The 27,964-nt window shown below is 36.9% G+C and overlaps 1 protein-coding gene across 2 annotated transcripts in view; it reads left to right on the top strand.

Annotated features, from left to right (window-relative positions):
* LOC120538167 (GON-4-like protein) overlaps window positions 1-27,964 on the top strand; it is a 141,189-nt gene that overhangs the window by 75,670 nt on the left and 37,555 nt on the right. For both annotated transcript variants that reach the window (XM_039767611.1, XM_039767606.1), the window contains exons 12-14: window positions 11,188-11,289; window positions 12,137-12,177; window positions 20,019-20,128. In XM_039767611.1, coding sequence (XP_039623545.1) covers window positions 11,188-11,289; window positions 12,137-12,177; window positions 20,019-20,128 — 253 coding nt within the window. The remainder of the gene's footprint in view (window positions 1-11,187; window positions 11,290-12,136; window positions 12,178-20,018; window positions 20,129-27,964) is intronic.

Raw genomic sequence — 27,964 nt, 5'->3', positions numbered from 1 at the left:
AAAAAGTTCAACTTTTGTCTCATCAGTCCACAAGGTATTTTCCCAAAAGTCTTGGCAACCATTGAGATGTTTCTTAGCAAAATTGAGACGAGCCCTAATGTTCTTTTTGCTTAACAGTGGTTTGCGTCTAGGCCGTTTTTGCCCAGTCTCTTTCTTATGGTGGAGTCGTGAACACTGACCTAAATTGAGGCAAGTGAGGCCTGCAGTTCTTTAGACGTTGTCCTGGGGTCTTTTGTGACCTCTCGGATGAGTCGTCTCTGCGCTCTTGGGGTAATTTTGGTCGGCCGCCACTCCTGGGAAGGTTCACCACTGTTCCATGTTTTTGCCATTTGTGGATAATGGCTCTCACTGTGGTTCGCTGGAGTCCTAAAGCTTTAGAAATGGCTTTATAACCTTTACCAGACTGATAGATCTCAATTAGTTCTGTTCTCATTTGTTCCTGAATTTCTTTGGATCTTGGCATGATGTCCAGCTTTTGAGGTGCTTTTGGTCTACCTCTCTGTGTCAGGCAGCTCCTATTTAAGTGATTTCTTGATTGAAACAGGTGTGGCAGTAATCATGCCTGGGGGTGGCTACAGAAATTGAACTCAGGTGTGATACACCACAGTTAGGTTATTTTTTAACAAGGGGCAATTACTTTTTCACACAGGGCCATGTAGGTTTGGATTTTTTTTCTCCCTAAATAATAAAAACCATCATTTTAAAAACTGCATTTTGTGTTTACTTGTGTTATATTTGACTAATGGTTAAGTGTGTTTGATGATCAGAAACATTTTGTGTGACAAACATGCAAAAGAATAAGAAATCAGGAAGGGGGCAAATAGTATTTCACACCACTGTACATATACAGTATATATATATATATATATATATATATATATATATATATATATATATATATATATATATACATACATACATACATACAGGTAAAATTCCATACAGTGAACTGCCGGGGACCTAAAAATATTTTGTTGTAATCAAAATTTCGTAGTGACGAGATTCTGTATTTGTCACTAATAGTGCTTTCTTTAACTTGCATCAAGTCTTTTTCAATCATTTCAATAGCTTCTTTTGCGTTAATTTTAATCTCCTCCTGTCTACATGTTATGCTGGTGAGAATTTTTCTTAGCATTTCCTTGCAATAATACACTTTCAGGATGCGAATGATGCCCAAATTCAGTGGCTGAAGCACTGCATTGCAATTGAATGGGGGGAATTCAATGCGAACGTTATCTAAATGTGGAAGCATGTATACAGCACAGTTATCAATCAGAAGCCGAATCAACCTTTTCTTCTTCATATTGTGTGGTTTTTGAATTCTTTTGGGATCCCCCACCCCCACCCATAAGGAAGGACACACTAAAGTGCGTCCCAAAGTGCAAATTACGCGTCTGTGAAAGAGTTTTGTCCGTTGCCGGGGCAGGGCAAAAGCAGGCTCACAGTGCTGCAGTGAAGTGCCACGGAAGCAAATCCTAAAAGATCGTGGTCGCACTATAAGTCCCGGTTGCACCCCAAAACACAAGAGTGAGTTTCAGTACTTTATTTACCACTCTCCTCTACACAGACAAAGCAGTCAGACAGGGTTGTGGCCAGGTTAGTGGCCAAGTAATACTGTTCCCTGCATTTACAATGTTCTTTGCATCACCCATCAAAATCTTTTCTTTTTTGCTTCGGTAAAGAGCCACAGCAGAGCTGTGAGAGCCTGCTGTTGCCCCGGGAATGGATAAACAGTCTTCCACAGATGTGGTGATCGCACTTCGGGACGCTCTTCGGTGTGTTGCCCAAATGGGGGAGGTCCCAAGAGAGTTTAGAAACCTCACATTTTCTTGAATGAGTGCCGCATTAATAGGAATGTTTCTTGAATGAGCATCACTGAGCCACATAAAAACTGCTTTTTCAACGTCTTCAAATGCAATAGTTTGCATATGTTTGCAACCTGAGATTTTTCTTCTTTTTTTTTGCTCAGGCTTTCAAGAAAGTTGACAGTGTTGATGGAAAAATTCCAAATTCACTGGCAATGTCTTTTTTCTTTTTGCCGGAATCGAGAGCTGCAAAAATGTAAAGTTTTTTTTTCTAATATGAGCTGTTATTGCTTTTTCGTGTCTGCTGTTTCTATAGGAGGGCGACAATGATTTAAATTCCAATGGATGGTTTTCAAATGTTGACGGGCAAGAAGCAAAAGATACCATTGAAAACCACTGAAAACAAAAACTGTAAAAAAAAACAGTACTAGGAAAGTTTGAAGAAAAAAAAAAAAATACAGTGTTTCTATTTGGGGATCAATGTGCACAACTGAGCTGCGACCACAGAACTAACTGCTCTTTGGATGATTCATTCAGGCATTTCAAGGTCTTTTGACCACTTCATTATAATGAAGGTATCTACTGAATATATTTCATAGTAACAAGATTTCTATAGACTCATGTCATATAGGAAAACTGTTGAGACCATAAAAATACTTCGTTGTAATGAATATTTCGTTTTAACAGAATTTTACAGATATATATCCATCTGTCCATTTTCCAACCAGCTGAATCCGAACACAGGGTCACGGGGGTCTGCACATATATATTAGGGGTGGGGCGGTATGACCTTTTTATTGAACAAATTTTGCAAAAACTTAAAACTATAATTTTGACAGCATATTTTCAACCGTCCAAAGAGGCATTTAGACTTAGTAAAATATCTAGAGGTGCTTGTCAAAAATTGTATTGCACTGAACATGTCTTAGAACAGGAATAAATAGTAAATTTTTTTGTAAACCAACTACACTTTCTGTTAATGTTAATAATCTTTGTCCACTGACACGTTAAAGTGACTTTTTAAACAACTTTACCATCATTAAACTGCATAATATTTAAACTAATAAATAATAACAATAAAATAAATAATAGTATTATTACTGATAGTCGCACTATTAATTCAAGACTTCAAGCCCAGGTGCATTACACAGCATTCACCAAATTAAAATAAAATAAAACAAGTGCAACTTCGTGATGACATCTTTACCAACTGAATCAACATTTAGGTACATTAATATGGACCTTGCTTCAAGCTAAGCTATATACATAAATAATAAAACTGCAACTTGCATTTATAATGCAATTTGTGGTATAGCCCTACAGAATCGTATTAGGGCCACAGTGAAGAAAAAAAAATATGGACACAGGGAAGAAAAAAACAAATTATATGTCGATATGTCGTCACTTTAATTTTGACGCTTATGTCGAGATTAAAGTTGAAATTTCCACTTTATTCTCACCGTTTATGTCGAGATTAAAGTCGACATTTCCACTATATTCTCAGTTTATTTTATAATTAAAGTAGAATGTTGTAAACTAAACTTCATCCTAAAATCAATGTTTAATATACTAGATTTTCTCAAACCCCATCATAAGTTAATGCAGTACATTAAATGCTTTGTGTTAAGTGCTCCCCGACCCAGTTGTTAATCACTACGCTTCTTAAACTGACTTCCTCCGCACTAAGAGGCGGTGCCGGCAGCGATCACCGCACAGAATCCATTCACTTCATGATTTTCCTGCTCTCTGAAAATTTAGAATGCTAAGATAAATACTTGATATCATTTTCATGATGAAATGCATTAAAACCAATATTAAACATGCACAGTAGTGAGGCGGTAGTGCGGCTCCCTCGCAGTAAGGGGTCCCCAGGTGTATGTTCAGTGTTTAGAACTTTATGGCAGGTGTGATGAGGCTCCAAAAAACTGGATGTATGAATGGGTATTGCACAGGTTTAACTTAAATATTGTGTAAATGTGGAGTTTGTGATCTGGTGGTCGGAGACACGAACACAGAATCCAGTGGATGTTCTTCTGGGTGGGCTTTCTTTATTTCATGCATGCTGTCTCTTTCTGACGTATTAAACCCCCAGTTCCTATCCTTCCTTTTTCTTTTTCCACATAACCAGTCACCACACGATAAACGTCTTTGTGAAATTAAAACTAGTTATAAACTTAGCCCACGGTGTGTTCAGAACTTAAAAAAAATCTTCATTATACATGTTTAATTATGCCATCCATCCAGGGTTGCACCCATCCCAGCAAGCATTGTGTGCAAGGCAGAATAAAATCCTGAACGAGTCGCCAGCACATCACAGGGTGAATATGAGCAAAACATACACTAGCAGGGTCAATATAGCATAACAAAAAACCCACATCCTACATGACTTTGAAAGGAAACTGAAGCACGCCGAGTAAACCATCCATCCATCCATCCTCTTCCTCTTATCCAGGGTTGGGTCGTGGGGGCAGCAGCTTAAGCAGAGAGGCCCAGACTTCCCTCTCCCCGGCCAGTTCTTCCAGCTCTTCCGGGAGAATCCCAAGGCGTTCCCAGGCCAGCCAGGAGACATAGTCCCTCCAGCGTGTCCTGGGTCTTCCCCGGGGCCTTCTCCCGGTTAATCGTGCCCGGAACACCTTACCAGGGAGGCGTCCAGGAGGCATCCTGATCAGATGCCCGAACCACCTCATCTGACTCCTCTCTTTGTGGAGGAGTAGCGGCTCTACTCTGAGCCCCTCCCAGATGACTGGGCTTCTCACCCTATCTTTACGGGAAAGCCCAGACACCCTGCGGAGGAAACTCATTTCAGCCGCTTGTTTTCACGATCTCTTTCTTTCGGTCACTACCCATAGCTCATGACCATAGGTGAGGGTAGGAATGTTGATCGACTGGTAAATTGATAGCTTTGCCTTACGGCCCAGCTCCTTTTTCACCACGACAGACCGATGCAGAGCCCGCATCACTGCGGGTGCCACACTAATCCACCTGTCGATCTCACGGTCCATTCTTCCCTCACTCGTGAACAAGACCCCGAGATACTTGAACTCCTCCACTTGGGGCAGGATCTCTTTCCCCTACCCTGAGAGGGCACTCCACACTTTTCCGGCTGAGGACCATGGTCTCGGATTTGGAGGTGCTGATTCTCATCCCAGCCGCTTCACACTCAGCTGCGAACCGTTCCAGAGAGAGCTGAAGATCTCGGCCTGATAAAGCAAACAGGACAACATTATCTGCAAAAAGCAGTGACCCAACCCTGAGTCCACCAAACCGGACCCCTTCAACACCCTGGCTGCACCTAGAAATTCTGTCCATAAAAGTTATGAACAGAATCGGTGACAAAGGGCAGCCCTGGCGGAGTCCAACTGTCACTGGAAACAGGCTTGACTTACTGCCGGCAATGCGGACCAAGCTCTGACACCGGTTGTACAGGAACCGAACAGCTTTTATCAGGGGGTCCGGTACCCCATACTCCCGGAGCACCCCCACAGGATTCCCCGAGGGACATGGTCGAATGCCTTTTCCACAAAACACACAAAACACATGTAGACTGGTTGGGCAAACTCCCATGCACCCTCCAGGATTCTGCTAAGGGTGTAGAGCTGGTCCACTGTTCCGCGACCAGGAAGAAAACCACACTGTTCCCCCTGAATCCAAGGTTCGACTATCTGACGGACCCTCCTCTCCAGAACCCCCGAATAGACTTTTCCAGGGAGGCTGAGGAGTGTGATCCCTCTGTTGTTGGAACACACCCTCCGGTCCCCCTTTTTAAAGAGAGGGAGCACCACCCCGGTGTGCCAATCCAGAGGCACTGTCACCGATGTCCATGCGATGTTGCAGAGACGTGTCAACCAAGACAGTCCTACAACATCCAGAGCCTTGAGGAACTCCGGGTGTATCTCATCCACCTCGGGGGCCCTGCCACCAAAGGAGAGCCCACCTCGGAGTCCCCAGGCTCTGCTTCCTCATTGGAAGGCATGTTAGTGGGATTGAGGAGGTCTTCGAAGTACTCCCCCCACCGACCCACAACGTCCTGAGTTGCGGTCAGCAGTGCACCATCCCCACCATATACAGTGTTGACACTGCACTGCTTCCCCCTCCTGAGATGCCGGACGGTGGACCAGAATCTTCTCAAAGCCGTCCGAAAGGCATTCTCGATGGCCTCTCCAAACTCCTCCCATGCCCGAGTTTTTGCCTCAGCAACCACCGAAGCCTCATTCCGCTTGGCCTGCTGGTACCTATCAGCTGCCTCCAGAGACCCACAGGACAAAAAGGTCCTATAGGACTCTTTCTTCAGCTTGACGGCATCCCTCACCGCCGGTGTCCACCAACAGGTTCAGGAATTGCCGCCAATACAGGCACCGACCACCTTACGTCCACAGCTCCGGTCAGCCGCCTCAACAATAGAGGAACGGAACATGGCCCATTCGGACTCAATGTCCCCCACCTCCCTCTGCCGAAGGTGGCTGTTGAAGCCACTTCTGACAGGGGACTCTGCCAGCCGTTCCCAGCAGACCCTCACAACACATTTGGGCCTACTAGGCCTGACCGGCATCTTCCCCCACCATCGAAGCCAACTCACCACCAGGTGGTGATCAGTTGATAGCTCCGCCCCTCTCTTCACCCGAGTGTCTAAGACATATGGCCGCAAGTCCGATGACACGACCACAAAGTCGATCATCGAACTGAGGCCTAGGGTGTCCTGGTGCCAAGTGCACATATGAACACACTTATCCTTGAACATGGTGTTCGTTACGGACAATCCGTGACGAGCACAGAAGTCCAATAACAAAACACCGCTCGGGTTCAGATCGGGGGGGGCCATTCCTCCCTATCACGCCCTTCCAGGTCTCACTGTCATTGCCCACGTGAGCATTGAAGCAGAGCGAGGGAGTCCCCAGAAGGTACGCCCTCTAGCACCCCCTCCAGAGACTCTAAAAAGGGTAGATACTCCAAACTGCTGTTCGGCGCATACACACAAACCACAGTCAGGACCCTCCTCCCACCCGAAGGCGGAGGGAGGCCACCCTCTCATCCACCAGGGTCCCCGGTGACGCGCGTCCGGGCAATGGAAAACGTTGTCCAATGTTTTTGCTCTTCATTGGAGGTTTGTTGAACCGCTCGTTGTCTCATCCTTCACCTAGGACCAGTTTGCCTTGGGTGACCCTACCAGGGGCATAAAGCCCCGGACAACATAGCTCCTAGGATCATTGGGACACGCAAACCCCTCCACCACAAGGTGACAGTTCAAGGAGGGGACGCTGAGTAAACCCACTAGAAAAACATGCAAATTCAAGGCAGGATACACCCAAGACACCCTTGCTGTGAGGCAGCAATGCAACCTCCACGCTGCTGTGCCCCCACATGATTAAAACATGCTTTAATGCATTTCACCATGAAAATTATATCAAGTATTTATTTTAGCATTCTAAATGTTCAGGGAGCAGGAATATCATGAAATTAATGTATTCTGTGTGCTATCTGCGCCTCCTCTTAGTGCAAGAGGAAGTCGGTTTAAGAAGCAGTAGTGATTAACATGGCTCTGGGAACACAACACAAAGCATTTAATATACTATATAACTTATTACGGGGTTTGAGAAAATCTAGGAAATTAAATATTCTTTTTACGATGAAGTTTAGTTTACGATGTTCTTCTTTAATGACAAATTACGAGAATAAAGTCAACATGTCGACTTGAATCTTGACATAAACGGCGAGAATAAAGTAGCAATGTCGAGAATAAAGTCAACATGTCGTCACACTATTACACAGTACCCAGGCACATTACACTGTATTGAAAACAAATAAAACAAGTACAACTTGGCTTGCAGTATTATCTGGTAGTATAGAAACAGTATTTACATATTTGAACATAATGATCCACATCCGACCTTTTAAAACCAAAGTATCTCCTGGCAACAGACGTGACTCCTTTTTTTCGGCAAAACTTCTTCTGTTCATCATGTTCAACTTTATCGTCAGCTTCAGTTTTGGAATGTTCTCTGTCCATTTTCACCGCACAATACCTACACTACCACTACCTATTTAGCTGTGTAGCAGTGAAAAAGAGCCCCCGCACAACAACTCTGTGATTAGTGGTGTAGCAGTGAAAAAGATCACTTGAATAGTTTTCCGCTGCACCACTTTACGAACGTTGTTTAGGCAATTTAAACCGGTGTTGCTGTATAAGAAAAATCCATATCATAACAAAAATAAAAAATGGTTTTCGGTATGAACCGGTATACCACCCAGCACTAATATATATATATATATATATATATATATATATATATATATATATATATATATATATATATATATATATATATATATATGTATATATATATGTATTTGGCCCCTTCCTGATTTCTAATTTTTTTTTGCATGTTTGTAACACTTACATATTACAGATCTTCAAACAAATTTAAATATTAGACAAAGATAACCCAAGTAAACACAAAATGCATTTTTTAAGTGATGGTTTTATTTATTAAGGAAAAAAAAAACTATCCAAACATAGGGTATAAATGTATGTTGGAACTAAACAAAATGATTGCTAAACAGATCCCTTGTTTTGAGGTTCTACACACTAATTAATAAATTGCTTGATTGTCATGATAGCCATGAAAAAATAGGGCTATCAAGTTGATGGCTATGTAATCATATAGTGCACAGTATATATTTAAATAGTGTCTATTATTAAATTGATTTTCAGTGTTACCTTTAAAATATAGCTATGCAAAACCTCTAAAAGATACTATGAGCAGTCCTAGGTTCAAACACTAGATTTTATTTTTTGTTTTACAATACCTCAAAAGACCTCCAAATACTTTTTCACAGCAGTACAATACAATAATATGTTTTGTTTCCTCTTTCCACGTCTTCTACTTGGTCTCATTCACACTCCTCCTGAATCTGACTAATATATAGAAGACTCACTGGTTTATGCTGGACCCGGGAGTACTTTTGGCACCACAGTAACTATACCTGGAAAGTGCTTCTGGGTCATGCAGAATCCCACTCAAAGAAGGGACAAGGTGGGTATTCATATTGAAAACATGTAATCCCGTTCCACAGACACCTCCTGTTCTTCCAATCAGGTGTTCTGTCTTGATAAGGAACCAGCACATATCCCGGCCGGTACATTATTCCATACTTGACCTTCCGTTATAGCCTCCTGCCTTGGTAAGGAACCAACACTCATCCTGGTTAGGATTTCAGTTCCTCTATGTCCTTCCATTATATTTCTCCAGGGCAACTGACTGTTGGCTGGCTTAAGGGAGTGTGGGAGCATATGACTCTTGAGACCTGCAGTTGTAGTGGAGTGAAGTAGCTGCCCACCCTGAATAATGATTTATGGGGCTGGTGGTTTGAGGAAACAACATTGACGTATAGCAGTTGGGGAAGTTGCCTAATCTTTAATAAAAAAAGAAAAAAATGTACAAAAAAAGTGCACAAAAAAAGAGTTCAAAGTAGTCCTTGACAGTGAAAAAGTAGAACTTCTAAATCAAAATTTTCCTTGTGAAAAAGAAATAGTTTGCTGTTAAACTACCTTGCAGTGCAATTCAAAGTAACTGCGGAAAATTACTGTTACTGTGAGTTGTGACCTGCTGGATATTTTACAATAATTAAAATTAAAAACTTCAAAATGAATTTAGTCTCATTGATTTGTTATTATTAAAATACTGTTATGTTAAGCAATATTGAGTAAAAAGTTAAATCATAAAATAACACTATTTTAAAAGAGATTAATCATCTAAGCATAGTGGTAAAATTACCAAATCTATTACAAAATTGTTGGTTCTGACAGAGACACCATGACAGCCAGTCCATATGTGTAATTACCTTCTACAAAATCTCTTTAAAAACAAAACAAAAAAAAAACATTCATCTAAGCACCACTTATCAGGTATCAAAGGTGAGTGGTTTAAAATATCTGGTTGGCTACTGGTGAAAGATAATGGAATGATATTTGTCATGTGTTTGAAATACTCTAAGAGTCAATCTACAGTCAAGTGATTTGGGTAACTGTGGCATGCATGAGACTTTGAAAATAAAGCTTTGTTGATCATGTACAAAGTAAAATGCACATTGATACTTGTGCATTTATGAAGGAAAAACTAATTCTAGATCAAACTGGGATGGAGCAAGCGGAAAAGAAAAGATATTATTGGTTAACAAAAAATAATTTACCACATACAACACTAATTGAAAAACTACTCAAACATTGCAATACTTTGGGTTGTTACTTCTTAACACATTTTAATGTTGATAAAATTGCACATTATACTTCAGAAAGAATAGTGCAAGAATTGCTTGATATTTTAGGATCATAAATCAGATCCCAAATACTAAAAAAATGTACATTCTGAAGATTATTTCAGTGTTCTGTGTAATGAAATTATATACATCTTGGTTTTATAACAGATGATTTTGTTTCTTTATTTTTTTAAACCACCCAGTTACTCTTTCGTTCCACCCAGGTTAAAAAAAAAATGTCTGTGGGGTTAACCTCTTAACTCCAACCAACATCCCCTACCCCCAATAAAGCTTATAACATCATCCAAAACATTAAAAGTTACATTTTTGTTTGGATTAATTTGTTCAGATGTGATTTCCTGCAATACAGACTCTTTTTGAAATAGTTGTAAAATTGCAATCATATTATGCTTTGTCAGTCCTTTTAAGTGCCATGTTTTTGTTAATCAGCTGTGCTTTTTAGTGCCTTCAGTGTTTACTCGGCAACAGCTTGACCTTTTCAATCTGTCTGCCATTGATACTGGTTGCGAAATGAGATTTAAACCTCCAGATGTTGTTTGTTGATCAGTAAATGGCTTGTCTTTGTTTGAAACTGGAGGAATATAGATCTTTCAACTCAGTCAAGTTGTTTATTGTTTAGCAAACATGTCTGCCTGTGTGGCACAGGTGATGAAAAGAAGACACTCATGGCATGCTTATTCCAATATTTTTCTTATTTTTGTTCTTTTTCTAGTATAATCAACATAGGTACTATTTTGTCACTGTGTTCCATACAAAGGTTTACTTCTAAGTTGTGAGCTATAGCATTTTTATGTCAGACTGCTTGAACTTAATAGAATGCCATTAGTTTATCCTTTGTTTTGGCTTCTAAGGAATTATGTTTAATATTAAAATTATGTAATAATATAGTAACCTTGCAAAATGAATAAATAAATAAGCTAATTTAATGCGTATATATGTAAAATCATATTAAATATAATAATGACATGTTAAGCTACTCCTTACTTCATGCTAGAAAATACACTGCGAAACATATTGAAGAGATCTTGTTCCTTTAGCATGTCAGCCTTCAGTTTGTTCTGTCTTTGTGAGTTATTGTTGATTCCTTGTTTCTTCTTTTATTCTGCAGAGGAAGGTGATGATGATGATGATCCAGAGTACAATTTCTTGGAGGATTTGGATGAGCCAGACCAAGAAGACTTTCGTAATGACCGTGCTGTACGAATAACCAGTAAGTTAAATCACAACTGACACACATCTTCTAATGCTTATAGGCACTCTAAGTGCCTGATTAACTTTCTAAGTGTACACAAATGGAGCAGTTATAATAAAAGAGAAGATACTGAAGGAATTTTTTTTTGGAGGAGACAGTGACCCCCATTGCCTGCCTTAGGCCCATGTCACATTAGATGACATTTCCACTGATTTTAAGCCATAGCCTTGTGACATGAGACATACCCAACGACCGAATCAAACTGGTCTTTAGTTGGAGGGGCGAACTGTGTGTGTCATAGGACCGACAACCAATCATTGCTCATCCGGTACTTCAGTGCTTAGAATATAATGACAAGGAGTAAGGAACATGTATGTTTTGAACTTCACAATTAGAAAAGAAGCTGGTCTGTTTGTTGCATTGAGGTTTCCATACTAAAACTGAAAAGAATAAAATAAGAAAGGGCGGACACTGTGGCTGAACTAGCTGCCAGTGTTAACTCTTTGCACAGTGCAGGTACAGCAACGACTCCATCAGGCAACACACTATTGTCTGTCAATAAAAAGGTAGAGCATGACTGTGCCAGAAAGTCCTTAACCCTGTCAGTAAATTTTACATGCCCAGCGATTTTCAGTTGTGTAATTTGACATTTTACAGCTATGAAATCCGCAACTGTACTTGACAAGTCTGACATGCCCTGTGACAAAAAGTCACCTAATGTGACATAGGCTTTAACAGTGTATTGTATAGTATTGGTCTTCTAATTTTAATGCCACATGAAAATAAGTCTCTCAGTTTTAAGCTGAGTTATGAAATTTGTTTTGTGTTTTTTTAAAGATTTATCTTTTTTTTTTCTACCTCACAGAAAAGGAAGTCAGTGAGCTCATGGAGGAGTTGTTTGAAACGGTAAGACTAGGCTTGTCATAATTCTCATTTCAGTTATAAAGTCCCAATTGGATAATGTGTTTTTATAATCATGACAAAATTTGAAATGTTGCAAATTTTTGTAAATCTGAATAGAATACTTGGCACAGAACTGTCTTTTGCATAGTATTATATTTACCATAAAAGCCAGTTAATTTGTGCATATGATAATTAGTGCCCTTTTAGAATAAAATTATTTAAAGGGGGAAGTTTGGCTTTTTAGAAAAGATTTTTAAATAAATAGATTTATATATATCTATACTAATAAAAGGCAAAGCCCTCACTCACTCACTCACTGACTCACTCACTGACTCATCACTAATTCTCCAACTTCCCGTGTGGGTGGAAGGCTGAAATTTGGCAGGTTCATTCCTTACAGCTTCCTTACAAAAGTTGGGCAGGTTTTATATCGAAATTCTACGCGTAATGGTCATAACTGGAAGCTGTTTTTCTCCATTTACTGTAATGGAGATGAGCTTGAACGCCGTGGGGGCAGAGTTTCGTGTGACATCATCACGCCTCCCACGTAATCACGCAGTACATAGAAAACCAGGAAGACCTCCAAAAAGCGCTGAAGAAAACATGCATTATATAATTGAGAAGGCAGCAAACAATAAGAAGCGAAAGTGACATATACAACCATGTTCATGAGTTCTGCTACTTCGGAAACAAAGCACGATGTAAACCTACACTTTAAATTAAGTTCATAGACAGGCTGCGCTGGCGTTTGTAATTTAGTGCCTGCCCATATAAGGCCGTCCGTCAGCGGCAATCCAATAGCAAACTCCACTAAATATTCACGGGTGAAGGACTGTGTTTATGGAGAGGAAGATGAGATGGTCAGGGTGGTGTTTGACACAAACTCAGCGAAACTGCGAGAGAAAGTTTTAAGTGCCAGGACTAAGGTAACATTAAATACAGCCATGGACATAGCACGAGATGGCACCAGCACAGCTGGGAACCTTCGATGCATGTACACCGAGCGGCTCACGTGAACTGACGCAGTGCAGAGATAAAAGGCAACAGTTCCAAAGAGCGCTGAACAAAACCAATTACACAATTGAAAAGGCAGCAAAAATATGAAGCGCCTGATAAGCATATTCATAAATCCAGCTACTGCGAAACAAAGCACACGGGGAAAAAGTCAATGTCCCGCTAAAGGAAGACAGTGTAAAAAAACCCGTGCATGCAGTGTGTCAGGTCTCAGATAAAGAAGAAGACGAGCTGTTTATTGATGCAGTAAGAAACGAATCGATGAAAGAAACCTGTCATCTTTACAACGATTGACAAACACGGAATGTAACTTGAACACAACACATCCTACAAATACGAGCCTGATTGAAAGAAATAATGATAATCAAATCCTTGATGACAGCAACACTCAGTAACACTCACAAAACAAATACTGTATATTGACAGTCATGTTACGTTATTTTTAAAATGTTCCCTTTTCTTTTTCTAGCTTTTTTAACACACTACTTCTCCGCTGCGATATGCGGGTATATATATATGTATATATATTCCGATCTACATACTCGAATAATGGATACTTTATTCGCCATCAATGATTGTTTTGGTAAAGCCATACTCAGTGTATTCATTAGATGAACGGTAAAAAAGTAAGAGCGAGGGGAGGATGCAGGCTGTAGTGCGCGTCAACTCTATCTGAATTGCGCGATCACATTTCAAAAAATATATCTTTTCAAGTTCTATTTAGTCCATATTTGTCAAACTCAAGGGCCACGGGCCACATCCGCCCGGCGTAATTATATCCGCCCGCAGATCATTTTATATACTGTATTATTGTTATTAATGGCCCGGGTATATGAAGCGCTGGTAACACAATAAACTACAGATCCCATAATGCAGCGCTTCAGCTGCCTTGCCGAACACTTACCGCGTTAATCAAGTCTAGCTTATGATGCTGCAAGTTATTGCGAAGCTAGCTCACGCGATGCTGGAGAGAAAAGTTCATTCTGAAAATAGAGCCTTTAAAAACCGATGGGAGGCTGAGTATATGTTTACTGAACCCGTGTGTCTCATTTGTGGAGCTAATGTGGCTGTAATTACAGAATTTAATCTAAGACGGCACTATGAGACAAAACATCAGGGTAACCTGAATGCAATGCAGAAGATACAGAAAGCAGAATAATTAAATAAGAATCTGACACTTCAGCGGACGTTTTTACCCGTGCACAATCACAAAGTGATTTCAAGTGAAGCTGCTTTTATGGGAGACACAAATGCACCAGTGCAACTTTCCCCTCTTTCCCTGTTGCCAAGTAATGTTAAACCAAGTCGTCACTGTGGTGTTCCCAAATATGCACTTTGCTGATAAACTGAGCGCACTGAGTTTGCACGGCGCTTTGGTGACTTTGAAGAACAAAAAAAGTCCGTCTACATGCGGCTCGAACCTTGTGCATGTTTGGTAGCACATATCTGTGTGAGAAGCTCTTCTCAGTGATAAAGACTAACAAAACAGCACACAGGAGTCGCCTCACTGATGAGCACCTGCAATCCATCCTGAGAATCTCCACAACACAGAACCTCACACCAAACAGAAACGAATTTGTTGCCAAAAAAAGATGCCAGGCGTCCAGCTCTAAAATGACATATGAGCAAAGACAACTGAATGATTTGATTTGTTATTGCTGAAAGGAACACATTTTATTTATATTTCCAGGTTTTGTTATGCAGCATGTTCATATTTGAATTTGTATAATTTTGACAGGATATATTTCTATGGAGAGCAAAATCTTTTGGAATATTTAAAATCTAAGTTTATTTTTTATATAAAATTACATAAGAGTAAAGAAATTTGAATGTTTGTTCTTTTAATGTTTACTTTATTTCTAACTTGTATAATTTAGACAGGATATATTTTTATGGAGAGCAAAATATTATAAGTTGTTTAAGGTTTGAGTTGATTTATTCAGGAATAATATTCCTGTCTGTTTTTACCATTCCTACCAAAGATATTTCTGTCGACTAAATAAAAATTCCTTCTATTTAAAATTTAAATAGAACTTGAACAAATACGATAGTTCATAATATCCACGCAGACTTGCACGTAAGAGCGGGAGTTATCCATTTTAACAAGCAGCGTATTGCACTGATACAAAATAGCTGTGTGTATGTATATGTATATATATGTTTATATATGTGTGTGTGTATGTATATATATATATATGTATTTGTGTGTATATATGTGTGTGTATGTGTGTATGTATATGTATGTGTATATATGTAGATATATATATATGTATATATGTGTATATGTATAGATATGTATATATATATGTTTATGTGTGTGTGTGTAAATATATATATATGACAACAACACTCATCACTCACAACAGTGACAAAACAATTACATTGACAATCATGTTACGTTATTTTCAAAATGTTTCCTTTTCTTTTCATTGCTTCTTTAACACACTACTTCTCCATGCTGGTATTTTGTTAGTATATTTATATACAGTATATATATATATATATATGTATATATGTATATGTGTATATATATATATATATATATATATATATATATATATATGTGTGTATATATATGGTACTGGTCAAAAGTTTTAGAACACCTCAGTTTTAAGTTTTTCTTGAAATTTTATTAGTTGAAATGCAGTGAATGACCTAAAATGGTGAAAACGTAAGCAGGTTTAAATTTAAAGTTTAAGTTAGCAAAACCTGAAAATGAAAAAATAAAATATATATATATATATATATATATATATATATATATATATATATATATATATATATATATATATATATATATATATATAATTCACTAAGGCAAGACACCCATGGAAAGCACGCCGGAAGGGGCGTGGATTCACTAAGTCGCCGACAAGTAAGACACCTATGGCGCACGCAGGAAGGAGCCACGCCCACCAACTCCAAGACCATTGGATACGACGACAACTCGCAGAGCCACGCCCACCAACTCGGACGCGCCGACACAGAAAAAATGGCGTAATTTATATTCGTCTGTCATAGAGGCCACATGCACTTCCAAGCCACGCTGACTGTTCATAGAGGCATGTTTCTCGTGGAGGTGAATCGCCATATGCAGTGTGTAAAACGGTTTGCGAAGGGTATCCCATGGGATTCTTAAAACAATCCTTTACAACTGAGGTTAAAACACAATGAAGTAAACAGTCTTTAAAAAACGAGTTTTCGGTTACGACGCACGAACGCGTGCACCATAGCAAACTACATAACAAACATGCGTCTTCTTAGATGCTCCTGCAGGAACACGGAAAGTCACAGGTGCATCTGGACTGTGCAAAGACGACAACAACTCAAGTGACGAGTTGGAGGTAGGCACATGAGCGATGGCGGTCCGCCAGTTTTCAGTCATGGACGATTGTGTGTTAGTTCGTTCCGTGCATGGTTACAATGTTGCTTTGCTTGCTGATTTATTACATTAACGATTTTTCAAATGTTAATTTTCTCCCTGTGCTTAAAAATCATTAAAAAACCGGCCTGATTATGTGGCGTATGGTACACCGCTGGTTGGCTAGTATCAGAATATTACAAATGAGCCCTGTTCAGGGAACAACCTACTTACAACCTGCAGATGTTCTGCAGCAGTTAAAGTAAATTAAGCCTTTCAAACAAAGTGCACAGGTGTCCCAACTACTGTAGATTACTTAAAAACCCACTGTCTCACTTAAAGCAGAGTTGGAACAGATCGTGTTACTATTCCCTCTGAAGTACTACTTGGGAAATATTCCAATGATAATGGCAAGAAAACAGCCATTAACAAATGAAATGAGGCAGAGCATTATTACCCTTAGAAGTTTAGGACTTTTGTTAGTGAGGATGGTGTCCCAAACAATCCAAAGGAAACTGGAAGGAAGAGATCTGACAGACCCCAAGTCACTACCCAATCAGAAAACAGGTTTCTGAGGGCCACTAGCCTGTGTAAAAGGTGCATCACAGCCTAACAGCTTCAGTAACAGCTTAACAGTGGTCAAATAAATCAAGTCTCAGTTTTTTAAATGAAGACTTTGTGCTGCAGGTTTGACAGTGCGAGTGGCAGTAAGAAAGCCATAACTTAAAGGATAAAATAGGGCCTTGAAATACCGGCTATAGTCTACTGCAGACTGATGGAAAGTCTAGTTTACAACTGAAATACAAAATTTTTTCAGAATTTTGGGATAGGCTCCCCACGTAACCCTGGTATAGATTAGGAATGTTATTTCTGTATGTATTGTAAATGAATTGTATTTGATGTTGCAGTGGCTTCATTTTAACACAAGGATTTTAAGGATATTATTTTGCATTGCTCTGGAGCCATGATTGCCTTGAATCGTAAAGCAGCGGAGCATTAGGCACACCTAAAAAGTCATTGCATACATGTAGCCACTGAGTACAACATTAAATAAATAAAAGATAATCATTTGGGAAGACAACATAGAGAGAGGAATTTTGTTCATCAAATTTAGGTAATTATTTGATCTATTTGATCTCCTGTTGAAAACATTAAAGATGATATTCTTATTGATCTTGTAGTTAAAGGTTGTTTTATGATCATTATTTTTTCTTTCATTAGAGATAGTGTGGCTGATAGTTAATAGAAGTGTCAATGGGAAAGGCTTAATATACATTATATGAAAATGCATAATCGATAAAGTTTGTATGTAGTTAAAAGTAGTATATTTTCTCTTTAAAACAAGCAAAAACTTTGCTTTAGAGTCTTGGCCTAGATGACTCATAAGGCTAAAGTCAGCTAACATTTTCCCTTACAGTTACCTTTCCTTTGTGTTATATATAATGCTTTTTCTTCACAGTTTTATGAATCTAGGCCCTCTGTCAGTAGTTTCTCCTTGCCCTTAGTATTTCTGATTCCTCCTGTATTCCTATAGATGTGCATATTACATTAGTTTTAAGTGGTTTAGTGTACAGCATAGCCATGACGCTATACACCACAAGTGCCATTGGCTGGTGCTATGACTGTAATTTAAGTATTGCTTTCCTAGAAACAAAAATGGAGTGAGAGAGAAGTAGAGGCAGAAGTGATGTCCTCTGATCCAAGACCAGCCCTTGATCAATGTTATATCATTATATGAATATGCACAACAGCCCATATGGTCCCGCTCTTTGATTTAATACACATGCAATACTACACATGACAATTTCAGTCAGGTGGATAAGACTCTTATACCTGCACATGGACTTATTGCATCAGTTTAAACTTAAGAGGTCCCCGGCAACTACTCCACTGTAAAGGGGAACCACAACCTCCAAAATCAGTTACATTTACATACATGTCTGCTTATTTTGAATGAGGATACACCACTTCACCACTTTCCAAAATTCTTTGCATTGATGCTTAAATTGGACTGGCACTTCTCAGTTTTTTACTTTCAATTACTAGCACACTTAGATGTGTACTGGCTCTCATCATTCTGCTCCGTCTACAGTATCCTTAGCCCCCACACCTGCTGCTGGTAGCTTCAAAAGAGACTCGCCTAACCCAAAAACAACATTTTGCATATACACTTGCTTCTGAGGTCTTTAAAGTTGGAACCACATACAACAGTGTCAGTAGCAGGATTTGAACCTACAGCTTCAGGGTCTGAAGTCCTAGGTCCAAAGCCATAACCACTATACCACACTGCCTGCCAATAATAATAATAGCCTTTGAGGGAAAAAAAAAAAACAAAACTACAGATACTGCATGCAGAAAGTACTTGGATACATTGTTCTTCTGATACACCCAAGGTCCATTGTTTTACAAAACTTCCCAGGCAAAGCCAGGTAACATAGCTATCTTGCAGTGAGAGTACAGCACACAAATTCTGAAATTAATGAATACAGAGTTTGCAATCTATAATCCACTCAACATAGGTAAAAGGAATATTAAAAAATGTTGGTTAGGTAAAACCCCAGATGCTTCAGGAATACTTTAGTTTTATGCAGTGAGACAGGATTTTCTGTTGTCAACCACGGAATCCATGTGACGTGAAAGAAGAAATAAATCTAGTACTAAAGTCTTTGAAGTAAGCAAATGTTCAATTGCAAACATCTTATTGTAAAATGACATGTAAGTATCACCAATCAGTGAAAAAATACTGTAAGAAATGCAATGCCTGACGTGATTGTTTTTGCCTAATTGAGGCATTAATGCTCCGCCATTTTCATATGAATGCAATATAAAAAATATGTTGTGTAAACATTGCATGCTATTAATAAAGCACACATTACTAACAATATACATAAGTAAACATCTTGTTGCTTGAGAATTGGACTTGTTTATATTATTTTGTTATTGATATTTGGAAGTATATTATTTCATTGGAAAATACATTTATGAAATGCATTGTGTTTTGTCATCAGCCTTATGTTTTTTTCTTGTGTTCTCATAGCATGGCTGCACATAGTGCGCTGCCTCACTATTCTACCCTATGTGAATGAGAAATTTATCTCTGGATAGGTTATAGCCTTAGCACGACTGTATGGATGGATATTTGTAAATGTTTACAGCAGTCTAGACATGTAAATTTAAAGGTAATTTGTAAGAATAAATGACGTTAAATGTATTACAAGTTTATAAGTTAAAGGCATTCTAAATTGAAACACTGTAGAAACATAGTCATGAAAGTTCGTTTGTTATGTTTAAATTATTACCATTTTTGTGAAAAAATGTAAACATATCTGATTATGTTGAATGACATATTTGTATGTGCATTTCTATATAGAGCAACCAACCATTGTCTGAACTTCTGAGGTCTTAATTCCTTAATCATTTCCTTGGCTTTCTATGGAATATTTAATTGAATTATAAATATGTATACCAGTTCCAGGATGAAATGAGAGTTCCTGAGCATGAAGATGAAGGGCCTGAAGAAGATGAAGAGAAAGAAAAACCCATAATAACAACAAAGTTTTATGTACCTCAGGCAATGAAGTAAGACTCTTTTTGATCTTTTTTTTTGTTTAGAACTAAATATGCAGAGTTTCTGAAATGTATATTTTTAACATTTTTATGATGTTTATTGTTTCTGAGTATTTATTTGGTATTACTTCTTCTTGGAGGAGTATACATTAGGGTCACAGAGCTCTGTCCCCAAAACAATTAAATACCTTCAAAGAAAAGTGTCTTTTGTCTGTATTCCTGCTGCACAAATTTTCTTTGAATTTGAATAGCATTTTAATGTACCTTTGCTCCTACTAAGGTGACACACATTAGTATTGTTTAAAATGCTACAGGTACGTTTAACTGAAAATTAGATGTTTTAGGTTTAAATTTATATAAGGTTACTGATATTTTAGTTCAACAGTAGAAACCAATAATCTTTATATCCTTTGGGAATTTCCTGTATTATATTGCATGGACAAATGAGGTGTTGACAGTAACAGCTGGTTATTTTCTTTAAAAGCTTTTCGTTCTTATATGGAGATGGTGATGCGTTGTTTTCCTGTTCAATATTGATTCACCGTCAGTTAATGGTGCATGACTAAGATTATATGTTTCCATGACAGCCTGCTTCATGCTCAACCGGCAGTTCTAGTCAGTGACTATGAATATGCATGAAACCCAGCCCAGCTCTATTTGACTTGCTGGAAGATTAACGAAAAATAATAATAAGATAAACATTAAAATAAGCTTGTGAGAAAAAAGGAAAGGAAAGTAGATCTTCACAGAGAAAAATGGTGATACTTGAAATGAGAGGAATTCAAGCTTCACAAAGTACCTATTTATGCCATTCAAAGACCTTAAAAGCCTCCTTTTTTTGGGGCAGAGCAGCAGAGGACAGTGCTGTTTCTGTTTGGGAGAGGAGGCAGAGAAAAGGCTTTCTTCTGGGAAGAGGCTTCTTGTTAAGGAGACAAGAAAGCTTCAGAGATACAGTGAAAGCTATAATCCTGCTATAACAGTGAATTAGTAGTAATCAAAAGCTACAATTATTGTGTCTTTTATAACAATTGGCAAGGAGGATGTTGTACGCTTTTTGTTGTGATTTGTGAAAAATAGGAGCCCATTCATGAGTTAAGAAGCCTGCAGGTGCAGGCAACACGTGTGTGTAAGCACATCTGCTTCTGAATGAGACGTGCCTTTCTCATGGTTCCACAAACCTTGCTGAGCCACAGCTTTGATTAAAACCCCAGATAAGACAAGCAGTCTTTGATTTCTGTCAGTCCCTTAATGAATACTGTTCTCTTTCTCTTGCTAAATGTCAAGTAAAACCTCATTCATTTTAAATGTACTTAATCTAATCTAATTACATATTCAAGAGCATTCTACATTAATCGACAGGTGTTGGCTGTTAAAATACCAGCTGTTGAGGTACTAAAGAAATTGTTATTACTATCATATTCTTTTACACTTACAATGTATAGAGCATACCTGCTTAATCAGGTTTTACAGAATTATACAGAATTAATTGTGAGACAATTGTCAGTGGTGCACAAGTTTATTAATTTATCTAGATGTAATTTTTCTTTTTTGCTAGTATAACTGCTCAACTCTTAAAGTGACTGACTAAAATATTGATATGATGCCTATCCTTTTGACAAACAGGTAAAATGAATATGCACAGAAAGTATAGAAACTTGGCAACAATGTTGAATTGGAGATAGTATAGTTTAAGATTAAAGTGAATTATTAAAGGGACTTTAGGGGAATGAAGAGAGTCGTGAGAAGATGTCTTTAAATTTAGCTATCTACCCAGTTTCTCTAATTCTATGCATATTAGGTATGTTCTAATTTGCTATATACAGTGTATATATGAGCATTGCAGTTTATGAGTTATACTTTAATTAACTGTGATAAAATGTATTGTAACTTAAGATTTCTGTACTTTGATGGAATCCCCTCCAATGGTATTCTCTTACATATATAAAACTTGTTAGACTCTACCTTTTCAAAGATTTTCCTTATTATCATTGAATTTTTAGCTGTTGTTTTCATTACTTCTTCTACTTCTTCTTTTGGCTGCTCCTGTTAGGGGTTGCTACAGCAGATCATCTTGTTCCATATCTTCCTATCCTCTACATCTTGTTCAGTCACACTCACCACCTTCATGTCCTCTCTTACCACATCCGTATTCTGACAGAAAAGCAAATACACTGTTGGAAAAAATGAAATACAGCAATATTCTGTAGAAACAAATACAGTAAAATTGCAATAGCCTGGCACATATTTAGTTGTTACCAAACAATATTAATATACAGCATCATTGAATTAATTAATATTATTACAATGCTAAACGTATCTGTAAATCTGAGAAGTTAAACAAATATTTTTTACAAATATGGAATATCCCTGAAAAGTTTTTATCTTCCTTTCTTGAGCAGTGGTGCTGAAGTGTCACCTTGGGTCCCAATCCATTCATGCTCCCAAACTCTCTCTCTATTTTGAGCAATGTCAGTATTGTCTATGATCTGGAATGTTCACCTCCAGGTCAAGCTAGAAATAATGCTCAGGTATCACAAAACAGTTTTTTTGTTTGTTTGTTTGTCTGATGAGATAAACAAATAAAATGCTTGCATGAAGAAAATCACCACTTGCCAACATGCCAAACTATTGGAAAAGCAGGAATATTAGTTTTGAACTGTATAAAGAATATTTCCTGTTTTTTTGTACATTATGTTCATAGATAGATAGATAGATAGATAGATACTTTATTAATCCCAAGGGGAAATTCACATAATCCAGCAGCAGTATACTGATACAAAAAAACTATATTAAATTAAATAGTAATAAAAAAGCATGTAAAAGCAGACAATAACTTTGAGTAATGTTAGCATTTACTAAATTTAAAATTAAAATTAAAAAAAAATATTAAAATTTTTATTAAAAAATAAAAAATTAAAATTATTTTTATTTCATAAAAGGTAATTTAAAGAAATACTTTAATGTTTCTATTTGAATAATTCAGCAATTGTTTTCAAGTGTTACTCAATTTATTACATTTTGCTGTATTTTTTTCAATATAATGTTCATAATTGTTAAGGCCAAAGAAACATGCTGACAAGTTTATGATCAGGAGATCTAATATGGATAGAATTACCAAGTAAAGGAGAACATACGCATTTGTTAAACTATAAAAATTTTGAAATGTACTAATAGTTTAAAATAATATAGTGGATATTGAGTTAGTCCTAGAACTGGAGAATATGGTTATGAAGGTATACTTTTCCATATCATTTGGCATTAGTAATTATCAATTATTTTCATTTACCTGATGCTCAGTTATAGTAGTATTTTGAATCTAAAAAGGGTTTATTGTTGTTTAATATACTGTACAGTTCAGAATAGTTTATTATCAGAAGTGAACATTAGTGCAAATAAATAAAATAATTAAAAGTACATAAATATCTAGGTTTTGATTATCTTTTGTCAATTTCTGTAACACCTAGCATTTGTATGAATGTAAACCTGTAACAAGACACTAAACACACATCTGGGCAACACCTTTAATACTGTGTCATCAATCAGCTAAAACAGGAATAATACAGAAAAAATTAGTATAACCAATGAAAGAGTTTCATTGTATTATCCCCATAATGTGGACAGAAAGGTTATTTTTTAATTTACAAGTATTTTGTTAACTGTCTCTGGCTTTGACAGGGTACAGTGTCACCATGTCTGCTTTAAACACCATTCTTGGGGAAGCAGGTGGCTGGGATTCTCAGATGCCATTTGGCCAGGTGATTCACTCTGGTGAAAGATTATTTGTGTATCTCTCACTAGAGTGGACAGTACTGCTCAAAGTAGCTAAAATGAAAATAAGCATTATTTCGGATTGTGATAATTATTGTAGTATACAGTAAATAATGCTTCATGTACATTTAAATGAAAAGTAGTTTTTCTAATTAAAATACTATAATTATCAGTAAAATCATAAGGATCCACTCAGGATCCTCAAATAAGTTAAAAATTCTTATTAATATAAACAAAAAAATTAATTGTGCTATGATATTCATATGCATACATATTTATCCCAAGCAGTGTTTAATGCATATATACAATAGCTTATATTCCATGTAAACTCCAATATAGCTATAAATTGATAGAACATTTTCAAAGATTGTTCTGCTGCTTTTTTGTCACTATCGTTTTCCAGCTGGCTTATTATTCCAGAATGTCAGAATGAGAATTAGGTGCTAGCTAATTACCAGATACGCTATAACTGTTAACCTTCACATCTGCTTTGTTGCTCACTACTGTAGTTAGACAATTTGACAATGTATGACATATCATTTGTTCAATTGTTTGGTTATGTGTGTGTCTGTACAGTGCTGAAATGACTAGTTCTGGCTGTGTGCACATGTGTATGTAAACTGATGAGAGGCATGCAACAAATAAGGAAACACATTTTTGTCACGTTTCATTGAATTGTCAACCACCTTTGATCAGTTAATAACTATTAAATTGTATTTATATTTTTTGTTTTCACAACAAAAAACACCTTGCTCAATATCAATCAAAATAATGCAAGATTAAATTTCACAGGAAAAGGTTTTATTTGTGCATTATGTATTGTATTTTTGTTTATGAATAGTGAGTCAGTTGAGTGGCCTGCTTGGTAACTAGCAGTGATTGCATTTAACATGCAGTGCATGCATAGTGAATGGTTGTTCTTTCATACTTAACAGTTTGCATGTTTCTGCTGCTTCTGGAAAGAGCCAGTTGATTCGTCATTTGCAGCACATATGCAACAACTTTTAGAATGTTGGAGTTTAGAAAAAAAATAAAAATTTAAAATGTCTATGATTCCAAATAAAACCATACCATTACTCTGATCCACAATTTTTAACAACAAAAGAAAAATATGACATGCTTTTTAGTCTACAAAATTAAATGTAATCATTAATCAGGAATAATTTAAAATGTATATGTTAAATGGTAAATTTAAAACATCGTTGATTCAGCTAGTTTTTCCCCATTTCAAGTTTAAAATAGCAGAAAGGAGACTAAATTGAAGCCAAAAATCGGTACTTAAACAATTCCTTGCCTATCTTACTCCTCAGCAAGTCTCTTGTATATTTATACATAGGTTGACTTTATCCTGGTGATTTCCCTTGTCTTCAGAATATCATATCTTAGTTTATTAGTTTCATGTTGGTTTTCTTGGTCTGTTTTGGAAATTATATACCATATAATAAAATACCCTGATTTCCAAGGAATATGACAATAAAATAGGAGGCACTTCTGGATGATTTTTTTCCCCTGCAAGTATCAGTAAGTTCTATAATTCTAATTGTTACTCTGTTTTAAATAACAAACAAGTCATTCAACTTTGAAGTGCAACAAGCTGATGTTTCTTTAATCTGTTAACAGCCAGTGTAAACGTAGGCTTTTCGTGGTGGCCTTTGCATTGAACAAAAAAATTGAATAGTGAATTATAACTCCATATTCGCGTGAAAAAAGCATTATTTAGAAACTGTGCTAGAAATCAATATTATTGAAATCAATTATTATAATTTGTTTCCTTGAGAATAGTCACATTTAATATTTAAATCTTTTAATGAATCAAATGCTAGTGGTAGCCTTTCCTCCCAAGAGGATGAAAATATAAACACTTCTTATCAGCAACAAATGAACTACTAAAAGAGAGAAATCAAATTTTGCCAATTTAATGTAGTATGGCAGATTTTCCCTCTCTGACATTAGAGAAAATGGTAGGTGAACCATGCTCAATCATCATTGTTATTGACTTCCTTGTATGGACAGCTAAGCAGTCGTATTTTGGATTCTGAACGGTAAAATGTAACAAAGTAGTAACAGTTTAAACTGTATTACAATTTTCTGTTAATTGCAAAAAGAATATAAAGCTAATGTATGTTTGTTTCCTGAACTGTGTGGTTTTTCAAAACATGCCTATTGCAGATGGGCAATAACTTCTTTAGTACTTGCAGTAATGAAACATCTAGTGGTCCAATAAAACACGTAAAGGTTTGGTTTTGGAAAATGCCCAGTAAGCACCACATAAATTACTAATGACATCTTTAACCAACAATCACACGTATTACAGAATAATGCCTTGGATTATATTTTGGCAGGTCTGTTATGCCTGATGCAAATTTGCCCCCTTAGTTTGGTATGCTAAGGGGGGACTGGGCGGTATCATGGTCTGGAATCCCTACAGATTTTATTTTTTCTCCAGCCGTCTGGAGTTTTTTTTTTTCTGTCCCCTGGCCATTGAACCTTACTCTTATTCGATGTTAATGTTGATTTATTTTTTATAATTATGTCTTTCATTTTTCTATTCTTTAATATGTAAAGCACTTTGAGCTACTGTTTGTATGAAAATGTGCTATATAAATAAATGTTGTTGTTGTTGTTGTTGTTGTATGCTTATCAAGAAGCCATGTGTGCAGTATGCTACTCTTATGGTGTATGTGGTAGATCAGAGTATGATCTGTATGTGTTCAAATTATACATGTTTGACATTGCAATAAATAACACCAGATTCTGTAGTATTAATAACATGATGATTGACTCATTTGTTTCTGGGCCAAAGTACCTAAATGAGTGTTGGATTTACTTCGTATGATTGCTGAATCTTTCTGTACATTTTTGATTATGTGTTGCTGACCCTGGCTTCAATTTCCAATTGCCCCGGCTAGTGCTATGACCAAAATTCTATATCACTGTATTTTTCAAAATTGTATCAGTTTCACGGTATTCAATGGTATTTTTTTCCCATGCATGAGTTAACCACATTTTCCACTGCAATTACTGCAGTAGACTTGCTATGAATAACCTATTCCACTGTCATGAGAATTGTACATGGTACAAAAAAACATTTTAATGTGCACACAAGTATTAATACAGGTTTGCATGGCCCCATAAAGTGATAGTTTTCAAGGGGTTGGCGTTAATGAAGAGAAGGAATCACATTGCATGACAGTTGCTGTCAAAATATAGAACCTTTTTTTTTTTTTGCAAACAACTTAAAGAAAAATTTTGACAACATATTGTCAACCATCCAAAGAGGCATTTAGACTTAATAAAATATTCAGAGGTGCTTGTCAAAAGTTGTATTGCACTGAACATGTCTTAGAAAAGGAATAAATAGTAAAGATTTTTTGTAAACCAACTACACTTTCTGTTAATGTTAACAATCTCTGTCCACTGACACGTTAAAGTGACTTTTTAAACAACTTTACTATCATTAAACTGAGCAATATTTAAAGTAATAAATAATAACAATAAAATAAATAATAGTGCAACTTCCAGTAATAATACAATTACTTCAAAACTTGCCCAGGTACAATGCATCCAGAAAGTATTCACAGTGCGTCACTATTTCTACATTTTGTTATGTTACAGCCTTATTCCATAATGGATTAAATTCATTTTTTTCCTCAGAATTCTGCACACAACATCCCAAAATGACAATGTGAAATAAGTTTACTTGAGGTTTTTGCAAATGTATTAAAAATAAAAAAATTAAGAAAGCACATTTACATAAGTATTCACAGCCTTTAGGCTATTTAAACCGGTGTTCCGGTATAAGAAAATCCATATCATAACAAAAAAAAACGCTTTTTGGTATGAACCGGTATACCGCCCAGCACTAGCCCCAGCTAAGCTTGCTTCTTTATCTGTGCCACCTGATGTATCCTTATAGTTTGAGTTATGTGTTTAATCATTAAAGGAAAGCTACTGTTGTGCTTTTGATTTTTGAGAAACAGTTTTTTTTTTCTTTTAGCACCAATGTTAGAATTTTCTGACTTAAATATTTTATCTATACTCAGTTCTGTTTAGCTTTGTAGAATTTAATGAAATATACAA

Source organism: Polypterus senegalus, chromosome 1 (assembly GCF_016835505.1).
Source record: "Polypterus senegalus isolate Bchr_013 chromosome 1, ASM1683550v1, whole genome shotgun sequence".
In the NCBI taxonomy this organism is placed as follows: domain Eukaryota; kingdom Metazoa; phylum Chordata; class Cladistia; order Polypteriformes; family Polypteridae; genus Polypterus; species Polypterus senegalus.
The sequence above is the reverse complement of the archived record's forward strand: the minus strand, read 5'-3'. Positions and strand labels throughout refer to the sequence as shown.